This window comes from Eptatretus burgeri, chromosome 8 (assembly GCF_056783735.1).
Source record: "Eptatretus burgeri isolate ZD-2024b chromosome 8, Ebu_testis_v1, whole genome shotgun sequence".
Lineage (NCBI taxonomy): Eukaryota > Metazoa > Chordata > Myxini > Myxiniformes > Myxinidae > Eptatretus > Eptatretus burgeri.
This window is the reverse complement of record NC_140968.1, coordinates 75,017,949-75,034,626: the sequence shown is the minus strand read 5'-3', so window position 1 is coordinate 75,034,626 and position 16,678 is coordinate 75,017,949. Positions and strand designations below refer to the sequence as shown.

Below are 16,678 nucleotides of genomic sequence, written 5' to 3'. Positions count from 1 at the left end.
GCCTACTCTTTGTGCAAGATATCGTGGGACCTTCAATATCCACCAACTAAAGCTGGCAACTAAGATGACCAGTTTAACATCCATCTGAGGGACGGCACACACACTGATAAATGACCCTGCCTGCGAAACACCGGGATGACAGTTTAAAGCTGGGCTGAGATCCAAACCCAGGCTAGACAGCTCAGAGGGGTGTATGTGTACCTCAGTTATTCTGCGAGCCCTAAAACGTGTTGTATACACGTCTCCAGCTGTGGCCATGGTAGGCATTTCATGACAGATGGTTGATTCGGAGGATTTGCTACTCCATCAACACAGACAGGATGGCAACTCCTCAATTTTATCTAATGCTCTGCTTCTGCTTTCTCAATGATTCATCACTCCTCAGCTTTAACATGCCCGATATATTGATCTACCAACTTGACAACCTCCATAAGTCCAATGTTTCTGCTCAGCTTTAAGAATAGCCTTCATTATCAATTTATGGAATCACCTCCCCTCTTCAACCCTACTCTTCTATTCATGTCTTCATGTTGGCAGCTTACCATCACCGGATAGAATGCCCCCAAATCTACCAGTAATCTTTAAAACCTCACCAATAATTTCATGGTCTGTTCTGGGTTTGTATTTGCACCATGTTCTCCATGTTATGCAAAATGTTTGTACTAATTTTTAGATATTCCACAACCATTTTGAACAAGCAAAACAACCTTTTCTGCAGCAAAACTCATCAAACTTGAATCTGCCTTTTAGATGGCAAGTTTCAAAATAATTAAGTGACCTGAGCAATCAAGTATAACTAATATGGCTGATTTACTTCGATGGTAGAAATTTTCATGCACAGCTTGAAGGAAGATGCGTTGAGATAAAAAAAAAAATCAAGATAGGTCTCGTTCCTTACATCTGGTTCCAACTCTGCGAGAGTGGGTGCTTTGAGCAGAACTCGTTTGCGGCCTGGTTTCCCCTTGGCAACATTCACCTCTGGACAGGGGAAGATAAAGCAAGGAATGCAATATTAACAGAACAAAGGTCAGAGAATGTCATGGAGGTGTTGAAGATGGAGCCAGAATTTATGTACATTGTACAGTAGGACGGAGACCACATACCCGAATGGCTGCGTTGCAATAAAGGTGAGACAGGTCGCAGTCTGTGATCACTGCGAATCTCATCAAGCATTTGTTCATGGAGGCTGCGAGGTCTCGGTGTTGGGTGTCGCAAGCGCCGCTCCACCACCTTTTAAGAGGAATTTTTTTCCTTCAGATTTCACAAAAGGCTTACTATAATAAGACTGGTGTTATTACCATTGCCAATAGAGAAGGCATTACATTTGGGTCCTTTGTCCATGTGTCTGTCTGCACAAAACTTGTCTATTAATGACATACTATGAAATGTCATTACATGTATTAATTATGTACCATTGAAATGCAAGTATGTCTACTAATTCCATACTATTGAAATGTGAGTACGTCTATTATTAAGTACTACTGAAATGACAGTACGTCTCTTAATTGAATACTATGAAATGTGATTGCATCCATTAACTAGGACAATCGGTAGAGCGCATAACTCCGCCAGGCTGATTAGTTTATGTTTTGTAGCCCACTGATAGGCCGGATCTGGATTCGGACCTGAAGTAAAATTTAATTGGCTTGCTCCTGTCACCTAAACAACTCATCCACCAAGTTTTGTCCAAATCCATCCATAATTTTTTGAGATATCGTGCTATTCCTCGTTTTAGCCCCCATCACTCAATGGTGAAGAATCACTTAAAAAATTCTCAGATCCGGATTCACATCTTCACCAAAATCAAATAAATTCTTCCTTGTTACATACCCAACCTGCCCACCAAGTTTAATCCGAATCCATAGACCCACTTTTTGAGATGTTTTGTAACAAACAAACAAACAAACCGGTAGGCGACGAGGGATCCGCGAGGATCGAAGCGCTGGATACGATGCTTTTCATTCTGACCGATCCACCGACGAAGATTCATTGCCAAGACGTATTGGTTCACATACAATTGTTCCTCTGCCTGGCAAGATTTTTCCTATTGCGTATTTTGCCAACTGACACTCCTCACAGGACTACCATTTGAAAAATAAAACCTAAATCGAAAATCGGCTCGAGTAAAATTTTCTAAATATCTCGAAGTGTTTAATTCCAAAGTCTCATTTCTCCACATTCAAAACTGTAGGACAAGTATTGAAAATAGTGAACGTAGGTCGAGAAAAAGTATTTTTTCGAATTTTGCGTATTTCAGCCCCGACACCCTTGGTGATCGAATCTGGAAAAATGCTGCGGTTCAATTTTGTAGTAGTTATTAATTAAACTCTATCCAAACACCAAATTTGAACGTTCCCCCGTCGACGGTTTCCGAGGTCAAGGTCACTCATCATATTCCCTGGTTCACCACCTTTCCGCATTAGGAGGGCTGCCATTCGGAAACTATGAGAGATAGATAGAGGAATGTTATGCTGTCGCGATAACTAGATGTGGATGCAAGGAATAGGTAGGAGTTAATCCGGTCGCTCTACCTATCGTAGAAGCCGCGCTACGTCAGTTACCGATTGGATTCTTAAAACGCGGTTTTTCGGCCGCTGCATAGCAACAGGTAGTTGCTAGCAACGAAACTCAAACGCGCACACTCCCAGCCCATATGGCACCTGTTCGCCAAGTTTCATCGAAATTGGTTTGCAGGTTTGTGCTGTGGAGCCTCACGTTGCGCGCGCACGCGCGCACGCGCGCACGCGCGCACACACGCACACACGCACACACACACACACACACACACACACACACACACACACACACACACACACACACGCACACACACGCACACACACGCACACAACCTGACAATAACGGATATTTAGCGAATCCCAAAAAGACAGGGGTGAAAACATAACCTCCATATCATTGGAATGCAAGTACGTCTACTAATTACATACTATTGAAATGAGCACGTCTATTATTACGTACGATTGAAACTAGTGTAGTACCTGCCCTACAGGCGATCTTGTTCCAAGCATGCAACACGTTCTTCTGACGCATGTTTATTTTGGCAGTGTATAGGCAACTTACAGCTCTGTATAGATAAAAAAAATAACCCGGGTTATGTGCATGAAGTTAAAACATATCTACTGCTGTTAATGCTAAAAAAAAAAACACCTCACAGCACTGGAAAGCGTGAGGACAGGAATACTGTCCTATAATGATGGAGACTTGTAATACCCTCTCTCACCTGGAGGTGGTGGCACATGATACACATTTACATGGAGAATTTGTGACCTGCCGAATCCTCCCCAAGACCACCGGCAAAGATAAAAACACCCCTTTACATTAATTGGGGTCATGCTGATCCTATGTAACAAGTATGGATGGAATTGCCCCAGAACTGTCGGAGGAGTAGCACAACAAACAAAGAAACAAACAAGAAGATGCCGTGCAGAGCACGATACTTGCAAAATCCATAAAAACAAATTTGACCTAAAAAAAATAATTGTTGGTTGAATTCAGTGAACAAATATGCAACTCCTCTTCAAATTTAAAGTCAATTGGATGAAAATTGAAAAATTTAGAAATCTGGCCTATGTTGTCCTTTTGGCCGAGGTGGACCTCAAAAAGTGGTTGAATTCAGTGACCTGATATGCAAATCCTCTTCAAATTTCAAGGCAATGGGAAGAAAATTGAGGATTTTATAAATCTCACCTAAGTTGTTGACCTTAAGCCTCTGTTGACCTTTTGGTCAATCTGGACCTCAAAAATAATTGGTGGTTCAATTCAGTGACCTGATATGAAAATCCTCTTCAAATTTCATGTCAATCGGATGAAAATTGAGGATTTCAGAAATCTCACCTAAGTTGTTGACCTTTGGCCTCTGTTGACCTTTTGACCTTAAAAACAATAGGCTTCTTCCTTATGACAAACTCTTCCATGTGGTGAAGTTTTGTGAAGATCGGTTTTAAATTGTGACCTGAAGGCGATAGACAGACAGAATAACAAAATTGACTGACCAATACACTGGAAAAATCTTAGAATTTGCAAGTAACAAACACACAAACACTGGTCTGTGAATAATCCGAAGGATGCAAGTACATCTATTAATTACATACTATTGAAATGTGAGTAAGCCAGTTAATTATTAGATACTAGTGAAATGTGAGTACATCTATAAATTACACACTATTTAAATGTGAGTACATCTATTAATTACATACTATTGAAATGTGAGTACATCTATTAATTACACACTATTTAAATGTGAGTACATCTATTAATTACATACTATTGAAATGTGAGTAAGCCAGTTAATTATTAGATACTAGTGAAATGTGAGTACATATATAAATTACATACTATTGAAATGTGAGTACATCTATTAATTACACACTATTTAAATGTGAGTACATTTATTAATTACATACTATTGAAATGTGAGTACGTCTATTATTAGATAATATTGAAATGTGAGTACGTCGATTATTAGATAATATTGAAATGTGAGTACGTCGATTAATTACATACTATTTAAATGTGAGTACATCTATTAATTACATACTATTTAAATGTGAGTACATCTATTAATTACACACGATTTAAATGTGAGTACATCTATTAATTACACACTATTGAAATGCGAGTACATCTATTAATTACACACGATTTAAATGTGAGTACATCTATTAATTACACACTATTTAAATGTGAGTACATCTATTAATTACATACTATTGAAATGTGAGTACATCGATTAATTAGATACTATTGAAATGTGAGTAGGTCTATTAATTAGATACTGTTGAAATGTGAGTGTCTATTAATTAGATACTATTGAAATGTGAGTAAGTCTATTAATTAGATACTATTGAAATGTGAGTACGTCTATTAATTACATGCTATGGAAATGTGAGTACGTCTATTAATTACATGCTCTTGAAATGCGAGTACATCTATTAATTACATGCTATTTAAATGTGAGTACAGTACATCTATTAATTACATACTATTGAAATGTGAGTACGTCTATTAATTACATGCTGTTGAAATGTGAGTACGTCCATTAATGACATGCTATTGAAATGTGAGTACATCTATTAATTACATGCTATTAAAATGTGAGTACATCTATTAATTACATGCTATTGAAATGTGAGTACGTCTATTAATTACATGCTATTGAAATGTGAGTACGTCCATTAATGACATGCTATTGAAATGTGAGTACATCTATTTATTACATGCTATATAAATTTGAGTACATCTATTAATTACATACCATTGAAATGTGAGTACATCTATTAATTACATGACATTGAAATGTGAGTACGTCTATTAATTACATACCATTGAAATGTGAGTACGTCTATTAATTACATGCCATTGAAATGCGAGTCCATCTATTAATTACATGCTATTGAAATGTGAGTACATCTATTAATTACATGCTATATAAATTTGAGTACATCTATTAATTACATATCATTGAAATGTGAGTACGTCTATTAATTACATGCCATTGAAATGTGAGTACGTCTATTAATTACATTCCATTGAAATGCGAGTACATCTATTAATTACATATCATTGAAATGTGAGTACGTCCATTAATGACATGCTATTGAAATGTGAGTACATCTATTAATGACATGCTATTGAAATGTGAGTACATCTATTAATTACATGCTATTTAAATGAGAGTACAGTACATCTATTAATGAAATGCTATTGAAATGTGAGTAGGTCCATTAATGACATGCTATTGAAATGTGAGTAGGTCCATGAATGACATGCAATTGAAATTTGAGTACATCTATTAATTACATGCTGTATAAATTTGAGTACATCTATCAATTACATGCCATTGAAATATGAGTACATCTATTAATTACATGCCATTGAAATGTGAGTACATCTATTAATTACATGCTATATAAATGAGTGCATCTATAAATTACATACTATTGAAATGTGAGTACGTCTATTAATTACATACTATTGAAATGTGAGTACTCCATGAATGACATGCAATTGAAATGTGAGTACATCAATTAATTACATGCTATTGAAATGTGAGTACATCTATAAATTACATGCTATTGAAATGCAAATCCATCTATTAATAACATGCTATTGAAATGTGAGGACGTCTATTAATTACATACTATTGAAATGTGAGTACATCTATTAATGACATGCTATTGAAATGTGAGTACGTCCATTAATGACATGCTCTTGAAATGTGAGTACGTCCATGAATGACATGCTCTTGAAATGTGAGTACATCTATTAATTACATACTACTGAAATGTGAGTACGTCTATTAATTACATGCTATTGAAATGTGAGTACGTCGATTAATTACATGCTATTGAAATGTGATTATGTCTATTAATTAAATGCTATATAAATTTGAGTACATCTATTAATGACATGCTATTGAAATGTGAGTACGTCTATTAATTACATACTATTGAAATGCAAGTACGTCCATGAATGGCATGCTATTGAAATGTGAGGACGTCTATTAATGACATGCTATTGAAATGTGAGTACATCTATTAATTACATGCTGTTGAAATGCGAGTCCATCTATTAATTACATGCTATTGAAATGCGAGTCCATCTATTAATTACCTGCTATTGAAATGTGAGGACGTCTATTAATTACATACTATTGAAATGTGAGTACATCTATTAATGACATGCTATTGAAATGCGAGTACGTCCATTAATGACATGCTATTGAAATGTGAGTACGTCCATTAATGACATGCTCTTGAAATGTGAATACATCTATTAATGACATGCTATTGAAATGTGAGTACATCTATTAATGACATGCTATTGAAATGTGAGTACGTCTATTAATTACATGCTATTGAAATGTGAGTACGTCTATTAATTACATGCTATTGAAATGTGAGTACGTTCATTAATGACATGCTATTGAAATGTGAGTACGTCTATTAATTACATGCTATATAGATTTGAGTCCATCTATTAATTACATGCTATTGAAATGTGAGGACGTCTATTAATGACATGCTATTGAAATGTGAGTACATCTATTAATTACATGCTATTGAAATGCGAGTCCATCTATTAATTACATGCTATTGAAATGTGAGGACGTCTATTAATTACATACTATTGAAATGTGAGTACATCTATTAATGACATGCTATTGAAATGTGAGTACGTCCATTAATGACATGCTATTGAAATGTGAGTACATCTATTAATGACATGCTATTGAAATGTGAGTACGTCTATTAATTACATGCTATGGAAATGTGAGTACGTCTATTAATTACATGCTATTGAAATATGAGTATGTCTATAAATTACATACTATTGAAATGTGAGTACATCTATTAATGACATGCTCTTGAAATGCGAGTACATCTATTAATTACATGCTATTTAAATGTGAGTACAGTACATCTATTAATTACATACTATTGAAATGTGAGTGCGTCTATTAATTACATGCTATTGAAATGTGAGTACGTCTATTAATTACATGCTATTGAAATGTGAGTACGTTCATTAATGACATACTATTGAAATGTGAGTACGTCTATTAATTACATGCTATATAAATTTGAGTACATCTATTAATTGCATACTATTGAAATGTGAGTACTCCATTAATTACATACTATGGAAATGTGAGTACTCCATTAATGACATGCTATTGAAATGTGAGTACATCTATTAATTACATGCTATTGAAATGCGAGTCCATCTATTAATTACATGCTATTGAAATGTGAGGACGTCTATTAATTACATACTATTGAAATGTGAGTACATCTATTAATGACATGCAATTGAAATGTGAGTACATCTATTAATGACATGCTATTGAAATGTGAGTACGTCCATTAATGACATGCTATTGAAATGTGAGTACGTCCATTAATGACATGCTATTGAAATGCGAGTACATCTATTAATGACATGCTATTGAAATGTGAGTACGTCCATTAATGACATGCTATTGAAATGCGAGTACATCTATTAATGACATGCTATTGAAATGTGAGTACGTCTATTAATTACATACTATTGAAATGTGAGTACTCCATGAATGACATGCAATTGAAATGTGAGTACATCAATTAATTACATGCTATTGAAATGTGAGTACATCTATAAATTACATGCTATTGAAATGCAAATCCATCTATTAATAACATGCTATTGAAATGTGAGGACGTCTATTAATTACATACTATTGAAATGTGAGTACATCTATTAATGACATGCTATTGAAATGTGAGTACGTCCATTAATGACATGCTCTTGAAATGTGAGTACGTCCATGAATGACATGCTCTTGAAATGTGAGTACATCTATTAATTACATACTACTGAAATGTGAGTACGTCTATTAATTACATGCTATTGAAATGTGAGTACGTCGATTAATTACATGCTATTGAAATGTGATTATGTCTATTAATTAAATGCTATATAAATTTGAGTACATCTATTAATGACATGCTATTGAAATGTGAGTACGTCTATTAATTACATACTATTGAAATGCAAGTACGTCCATGAATGGCATGCTATTGAAATGTGAGGACGTCTATTAATGACATGCTATTGAAATGTGAGTACATCTATTAATTACATGCTGTTGAAATGCGAGTCCATCTATTAATTACATGCTATTGAAATGCGAGTCCATCTATTAATTACCTGCTATTGAAATGTGAGGACGTCTATTAATTACATACTATTGAAATGTGAGTACATCTATTAATGACATGCTATTGAAATGCGAGTACGTCCATTAATGACATGCTATTGAAATGTGAGTACGTCCATTAATGACATGCTCTTGAAATGTGAATACATCTATTAATGACATGCTATTGAAATGTGAGTACATCTATTAATGACATGCTATTGAAATGTGAGTACGTCTATTAATTACATGCTATTGAAATGTGAGTACGTCTATTAATTACATGCTATTGAAATGTGAGTACGTTCATTAATGACATGCTATTGAAATGTGAGTACGTCTATTAATTACATGCTATATAGATTTGAGTCCATCTATTAATTACATGCTATTGAAATGTGAGGACGTCTATTAATGACATGCTATTGAAATGTGAGTACATCTATTAATTACATGCTATTGAAATGCGAGTCCATCTATTAATTACATGCTATTGAAATGTGAGGACGTCTATTAATTACATACTATTGAAATGTGAGTACATCTATTAATGACATGCTATTGAAATGTGAGTACGTCCATTAATGACATGCTATTGAAATGTGAGTACATCTATTAATGACATGCTATTGAAATGTGAGTACGTCTATTAATTACATGCTATGGAAATGTGAGTACGTCTATTAATTACATGCTATTGAAATATGAGTATGTCTATAAATTACATACTATTGAAATGTGAGTACATCTATTAATGACATGCTCTTGAAATGCGAGTACATCTATTAATTACATGCTATTTAAATGTGAGTACAGTACATCTATTAATTACATACTATTGAAATGTGAGTGCGTCTATTAATTACATGCTATTGAAATGTGAGTACGTCTATTAATTACATGCTATTGAAATGTGAGTACGTTCATTAATGACATACTATTGAAATGTGAGTACGTCTATTAATTACATGCTATATAAATTTGAGTACATCTATTAATTGCATACTATTGAAATGTGAGTACTCCATTAATTACATACTATGGAAATGTGAGTACTCCATTAATGACATGCTATTGAAATGTGAGTACATCTATTAATTACATGCTATTGAAATGCGAGTCCATCTATTAATTACATGCTATTGAAATGTGAGGACGTCTATTAATTACATACTATTGAAATGTGAGTACATCTATTAATGACATGCAATTGAAATGTGAGTACATCTATTAATGACATGCTATTGAAATGTGAGTACGTCCATTAATGACATGCTATTGAAATGTGAGTACGTCCATTAATGACATGCTATTGAAATGCGAGTACATCTATTAATGACATGCTATTGAAATGTGAGTACGTCTATTAATTACATGCTATTGAAATGTGAGTATGTCTATTAATTACATACTACTGAAATGTGAGTACGTCTATTAATTACATACTACTGAAATGTGAATACGTCTTCATTACGTTCCATCGGAACGCGAATATATTCAACACAGGTTGGAATCGAAGTTCAAAGGTAGTAGTAGTAGTGGTATGTTCATTAATTGCGTACTCTTGTAACATGAGCGGGTTCATTAATCCTTCCTACAATTTACGGACCGGTGTGTGTGTGTTCATCACAAAAACTACTTCAAAGTCCCCACCCTTTACAATGCAGTAAGGTGTTTTGAATTACATCGTGAGAGGTATTTTGAAGGGGTATTTTGGATAAAGATAATAACATAACACCGCCCCCCCCCACACTCCCGGCTGCTCCCATGGAGAGCGGGTGCTTCTAGTTCTATATAATCTGTAAAATAAAACTGAAAAACATGGTGCTTGTTTGTCCTCAACTAATGTACGATTAGAATGTGAGTACATCTATAATGTACATACTATTGGACTGTGTCTGTCTATGAAGTATATAAGATTGGAATGTGAATAGATACAAAAAGAAAAAAGAAAAACGTCTTTGTCCGCTGTCAGAACATAAAACTACGTCGTCAATGCATTGTGTGTACCACATAAAACAATTCCCGGCGAGTGTTTGCAATCTCTGATTGCTTTCGAGTTAGTACTGAGATGTTGGCATACTTGTGTTCCCATCCGAGCATATACTGTAGCTCATTGAAGCTGGGATCCCGAGTTCAAATACGCACTATATTAACCTGGCAATTGTATGCTAATGGTCCTGTACTTTATGTATCAACATGCACAGACATCTCTTGGTGTTATTGTCCTGTGTGCACTGCATGTGAAAGGTCTTCCTGGAGTTTTAGATTCTCAAGGGAAGAATAGATGAAATATCAGTTTCATAAACAACGATTTGTCGGACAAAAAGTTAACGTAGCAACAATAATTTATTTCAAAGGAGAAGGGAGGAAGGGCGTGGGGGGCACACATGCCAGCATGAGTTGTGGACTTATGGTGTCGTGAATGACAGAGATGATCGAATAGCAACTTACAGGATTGAGAGGTGGACGGGAGCGAATGAAATCCAGGATAATGTCATGGGCACTCTTCCTAATACGTGGCGGGATGTCTCCTTGAACCTGTAAAGTGCATATTGCAACAGAAAGACAAGTTCAACACAGGTTGGGAAATAACTGGACGAAACCCAGGCAGTGCTAAATGCACAATGCAAGCAACCAAATTACATTAAGATCAAGATAAGTTAGTGCAAGGCCTAAAATAAATAAATAAATTGCATCGCACATGCCTTTTTTTCACATTGTTAATCTTCCGAACATTTTTCTTTCAGCTCATTCTCTTCCTCTTTCTCTTTTATATCCCAGTTACTTTACCCACTCTTCACCTTTCCTCCTTTTCTCACAAAACCCTTCCTCCTCCATCCTCACCCGTTTCCGTCCATCCTCAATGCTTCACCTCTCCGTCCACCTCAATCTCAATCTCCTCCTGCTCTAGGTAACCATTATCTCTACTATTCCTCCATAATTCCTTAAATGTATTTTTATTTCTGCAGTGAAACAAATATTTGCATGAGACGACGACATATTTAGACAAATAAAATTATTTTTTGATCACTTTCCTTCTGTACTGTATTGTATACACAAAATATGCAACAGTTGATGACATATCTAGCAGCTGACCCCCACCCACCTCCCTCCCCCAAGTGCTTATGCCATAAGTAGATGGTCCTGTATTTAAATAGTGCCCGACAGGATTGTGCAGAGGTAGCACACCTACCTTTGAGTTGTCTAGTTCAATACCTGACCTGACTGTCCACTGTCAGATTGATGGCCTCTGACGTTAAACTGTGTGTCCCCATCTGCGAGCATTAGTGGTAGATGTCAAAATCTAATGGTGTCTTTCATGAAGTATAGGTGAGTTACCACTGGCAAACTGGCTAAATTACAAATTTGTATCATTTTCAGTTAACCGTCAGGCTTGGCCTGCCTGTTTGTGAAAAACTTGTGTCAAAAGCTTTGCTTGTCTGACCCACAAGGTGGAAATAATTGTGGAATGTTAAATGCAGTAGAGGTAGTAGTAGTAGTTGTAGTAGTAGTAGTAGTAGCAGCAGTAGCAGCAGCAGTTCCATAATGAAAAATATAAATGCCATGCTTTTCACAGTTGCACGAAAAGGTTAATTAAATAATTAATGAACGAGCACAAATCGAGATCATGAAATGTGTGTGTGTGTGGGTTTATGGGATGGGGGGAGGTAGAGAGGGGGCTGGAAAATTAGTGGAGTGGGGAAGGCTAATTGTGGGGGATAAATACATTTCTGTATGTATATGCCAATTACCACCCCCCCCCCCCACAAAAAAAACTTTAAAACTCCAATTACAATAAAGAACACACACAACCTCATTGTCATAACTCACACCATGGCCATAAGGCCGATCGTGCATGAGTATCAAGATGATCCTTTCTATCTGTCTGTAAACTAACTGGACAACGAGGGCAGCCAGAATCGTCAAATTTGGCACAGAGCTTCGTATTGTGAATGTCTTGGACAGATTAAACTTTGAACTCACAAGGAAATTTTTTTTTTTCGTACAGATCTATATGAACTTTCAGCCATAGGCTGGCATGTGAGTATTGGATAATTGCATCTGTGTGTACAATTTGACAATTCCAGATGCTAATGATGTGAAGTTAAGTTATTCTGCTGACAAAACAAGAAGAAAAAGAAATGAGACGGGTTGATGATCGCAATGCGTGTCAAGCAGAAACAGGAAGCACATCAGAAATAGGTGCTGACCCACGCCGTTCATATGTTTCTCTCCCGAGCCATGCAGTGGATGATTGGTCAATTTTGATTAAATTTTGCATATGTGCTTGAAGTACCCATAGGCAGGTCAGGGTAACAGATTAAATTTGCCCCGAACACCTGTCCCCATCCCGGATGGGGGAGTTGTTTAAATGGAGGAAGGGATACAGCAAAAGGGTACAAGTCAAATGCAAGTACAGTACGTATTCAGGAAGCAAGTTTAATTAACAATGAGAATTACAAAATAAGAAAAGGCAAAAAAGTTTTTGAAAAGAAAAACATGAAAACATAAAGATTTTAATGCAAGAATCGACTGCATATTGTTATATATATATATATATATATATATATATATATATATATATATATATATATATATATATATATATATATATATATATTTAAGAAATACATTGTCAAAGAATAGCAAAGTCAATGTGTAAAATGTAATTTTATGAATCGCATATTAAACACTTGCATCAATCTGTCCTCTGTGGCATAATGAATCCATCAGATGGGAGTGAAGAACCAAATTTAACAGTCTCGGGTGATGGGGCACTCACCATGACTTTTCGAAGGGTGTACCGTCGATTACGGATGTCAGCCATGAGCATCTCGTAAGGTGTGAGCGCATACTCGATGGGCAGGCGATCCTTCTCGCAATGGGGTGTGTGCTTTAACTGCACTCCACGGCGGAGCTCGCACATCACCTGTCCCCACAGCTGTGCCTGGTGTGGACAAGACGATCGAGAGGGGGAAAGGTGTCCGGGATGGGGAGGTTAGTGCAATCCACTCAATGGCAACACAAAATCCAAGGTCAACTGGACAAGAAGAACTGATGCTACAGCTCACCCAGTCTGCATTCTGCAGTTCCTGAAGCTCTGCAGATTTCATGCTGCCTCTGGTGTTTGTGTCTCCCAAGCTATGTAGCATCTGGAAAGAAAAAAAAACCCATAAATGAGCAGTTAGTGCAAAGTTTTGGAAAAGTCAATACAGTACAGGTATTAAACATCCGAACAAAACGATGCGGCTACAAAGATTGGGAGACGATCGGAGTGTCAAAGGCTTAGTTTCTGGAGGAAGAGATTGCTGCTGGTCGTGTGTGTAAAAGCTGGAAGGGGGACTTGCACCAACATCTCCATCACCAGTTATGTGAATCATCTCACCAACTTAATCTCCACAATGTCGTGAGTAAACAATTCCATTTTTATCGCAACAATTTTAAAAAGTGCATTCTCCATGTTTGTTACCCCCTTCTGACTTCTCCACATTTCAAAGGATCCTTTCAGGCTTTCGCTGTCAGCATACACTATTGGCATGTGACGAGATAGTCATCGCTAGTATGCAACGTGGCTGTGGGTTAGCATCGGTTCTTGCAAAGACTCGGCAGTGCAGCTTGATACGGTGCCCACTGCAGGTTAGAGCACAAATTTGGGATATGGCCAGGGTGCCGGTGATGGCTCGCCTACTTTTTGTGAAGGACACCGTGGGATCTTTAACGACCACCAACAGACGGGGCGCCCAATTTAATGTCCGTTTGAGGAATGATGCAAATATCGATGTATTGGCCTGCCTGCGAAGTACCAGGATCACAGTTTATAGCCGAGTGTGTTCATGGATACATTTTGAAAAATATCAGAAAATCCACTTTTGAATGACTAAGAACACACCAGAAAAACACACCAGAAAATGCACCAAGTACACAGCAGAAAATGTAGTTTTTCATGGCTGGTTATTAAGCTTTAATGCGAACAATACCAAGCTCATAAGCAGGGTCAGCAGGGCATTTTACGATATCTCCCACCCCTCCCCTCTTCCTAACACCACGCCCTCCCAATAGGATACCAACCCACTGGGTTTATCCATGCTCCATCCTCTAAATGCTGAAAGTCAAGTGAGGAAGACCATTGTTAAAGTCCCTCAGCCAGGCTCAGAATCGAACCGCACTCACCTCCCAGACTCAGAGCAGATGCCCCAATCATTGAAAATCACCAAGTCTGATTAAATAAACAACTCAACAATCAGGGATTCCTGGAAGATTCTTCCTTCCAAAGACAGAGATGAAAATACGAGTCGATCTGTTTTAGTCACAACTAAATGAGACCAAAAGTGACCTGCATATATTTGGGTACCTGGTGTTGGCTTAATGGTTAGGGTGGTGGGCTTTGGATCTTAGGGTCCTGAGTTGAAATCCCGTTCGGCTGTTGAATCAATACCAGGTGGGGTTGACTCGGCCCGTCATTCTTCCGAGGTCGGCAAAATGAGTGCCAGCATGCAGGTATCCTGTGTCGGAGCGGCGACCCATCCAGGGTTGTGCCCAATAGCCAAGGAGACTGCTTAAGCAGCACCAATGCTCTGCACAGAGTATGGTCCCAATCTCCTCCTTTTACAGTGAACTTGGGCTGTCATAAACTCATTCCCACTTCAAGAATATGCAATGATAGAGTTGTCTTGAACCCAATACAAAGTTCTGACCTTCAGATTTGCAAAACTTATAAAACCACAACGTGGCAGCGACGCAACATTGCTAAATCTGTTCCTGCGTCTATTATAAAATAGCACGAACCTCGGTCTGCTTTAATTATTCCTCAACGTGACTAATGCAACTGGCTATATTTGCTGGTATTCACCATTTATGACTGGTTCAGAATTCTGCCACAACATCGGTCACACAATCACACAAATATAGTAGAGTACCATCATACCCATTCTCATGGAGATTCATTGGCTTTCAATTTAACGAGTCATCGATAAATTCATGCTGCTCACTTGTAAAACCAAAATTGACACTACTCACATTATATGAGGGTATGGACTGGCAGGATGGCCTAGAGGTACGCATACTCGCTTCTGAGGGGTCTAGCCTGGGTTCAAATCTCAGCCCAGCTATAAACTGCCATCCTGGTGTATCGCAGGCAGAGTGAGGCATCAAGATGTGTGCCGTCCCTCGGACGGATGTTAAACTGGGCATCCCGTCTGCCGGCATTAGTTGGTAGACGTCAGAGATCCCACGGTGTTCTTCACGAAGAGTAGGGAAGCTATCACCATCATCCTGAACAAATTCCAAATTCCAGCTCTAACCTATAGGGGGTGCTGCATCAGCAGCACAGCCATGCTTCCAGAAATAATGCAACCAGCAGCCACAGACTGCATACAAAATGAATGAATGAATATGAGGGAAAGGTCTGTTGAGCCACTAAGTGTTATTTTTAAAGCTTTTTTATATATTTTTTAAATGAATTATCGGATGGAATTTCTCCCCGCATTTTTCTACACAGTCACGTAAATCATTTATGTTTAGTACGTTTGTTTCCTAATAATCAACTCAACTAACAACGGCAATCTTTGCCAAAGTGTGGCAATTCAATTCCTTGTGAAGTCCGGTGAAAACTGCGCCGCCGATATTCAAACAAGTGGCCACAGTTTCCGGAGAGGACGATTGATGTCAGCAATGCTGAAAGATGCATTTGCTATTTGAAAGACAGCAAAATGGACCCCACCGACAAACCACAAAGTGGCCTCCTGATTAGTGTTGCGACAGACGAGAACGAAATGAAGGTAGATATGCTCTAATCCGAGCAAATCATCCTGCAATTACCGGTGAATCGGCTAGCGTGTCGAATTGTGTGAAAGCGAACCACAGAAAAGACAATTTAAAGGGTTTTAAACCTGCTAACAGAAACAGAAAGAAGAAAATGCTCCGTAAGGATATTTGCAACAATTGTTGGATTCGTTTTGAAGGACTGACGGCATTTTCTTT

The 16,678-nt window shown here is 37.3% G+C and overlaps 1 protein-coding gene across 1 annotated transcript in view; it reads right to left on the bottom strand.

The window, feature by feature from the left end:
- Positions 1-16,678, bottom strand: part of LOC147022069 (protein spire homolog 1-like) — a 78,482-nt gene that overhangs the window by 16,206 nt on the left and 45,598 nt on the right. The window contains exons 5-9 of the mRNA XM_085892639.1: positions 13,771-13,851; positions 13,482-13,646; positions 11,150-11,236; positions 1,104-1,230; positions 899-978 (exon numbers count right to left, since the gene is read on the bottom strand). Of these exons, the coding sequence (XP_085748765.1) occupies positions 899-978; positions 1,104-1,230; positions 11,150-11,236; positions 13,482-13,646; positions 13,771-13,851 (540 nt within the window). The remainder of the gene's footprint in view (positions 1-898; positions 979-1,103; positions 1,231-11,149; positions 11,237-13,481; positions 13,647-13,770; positions 13,852-16,678) is intronic.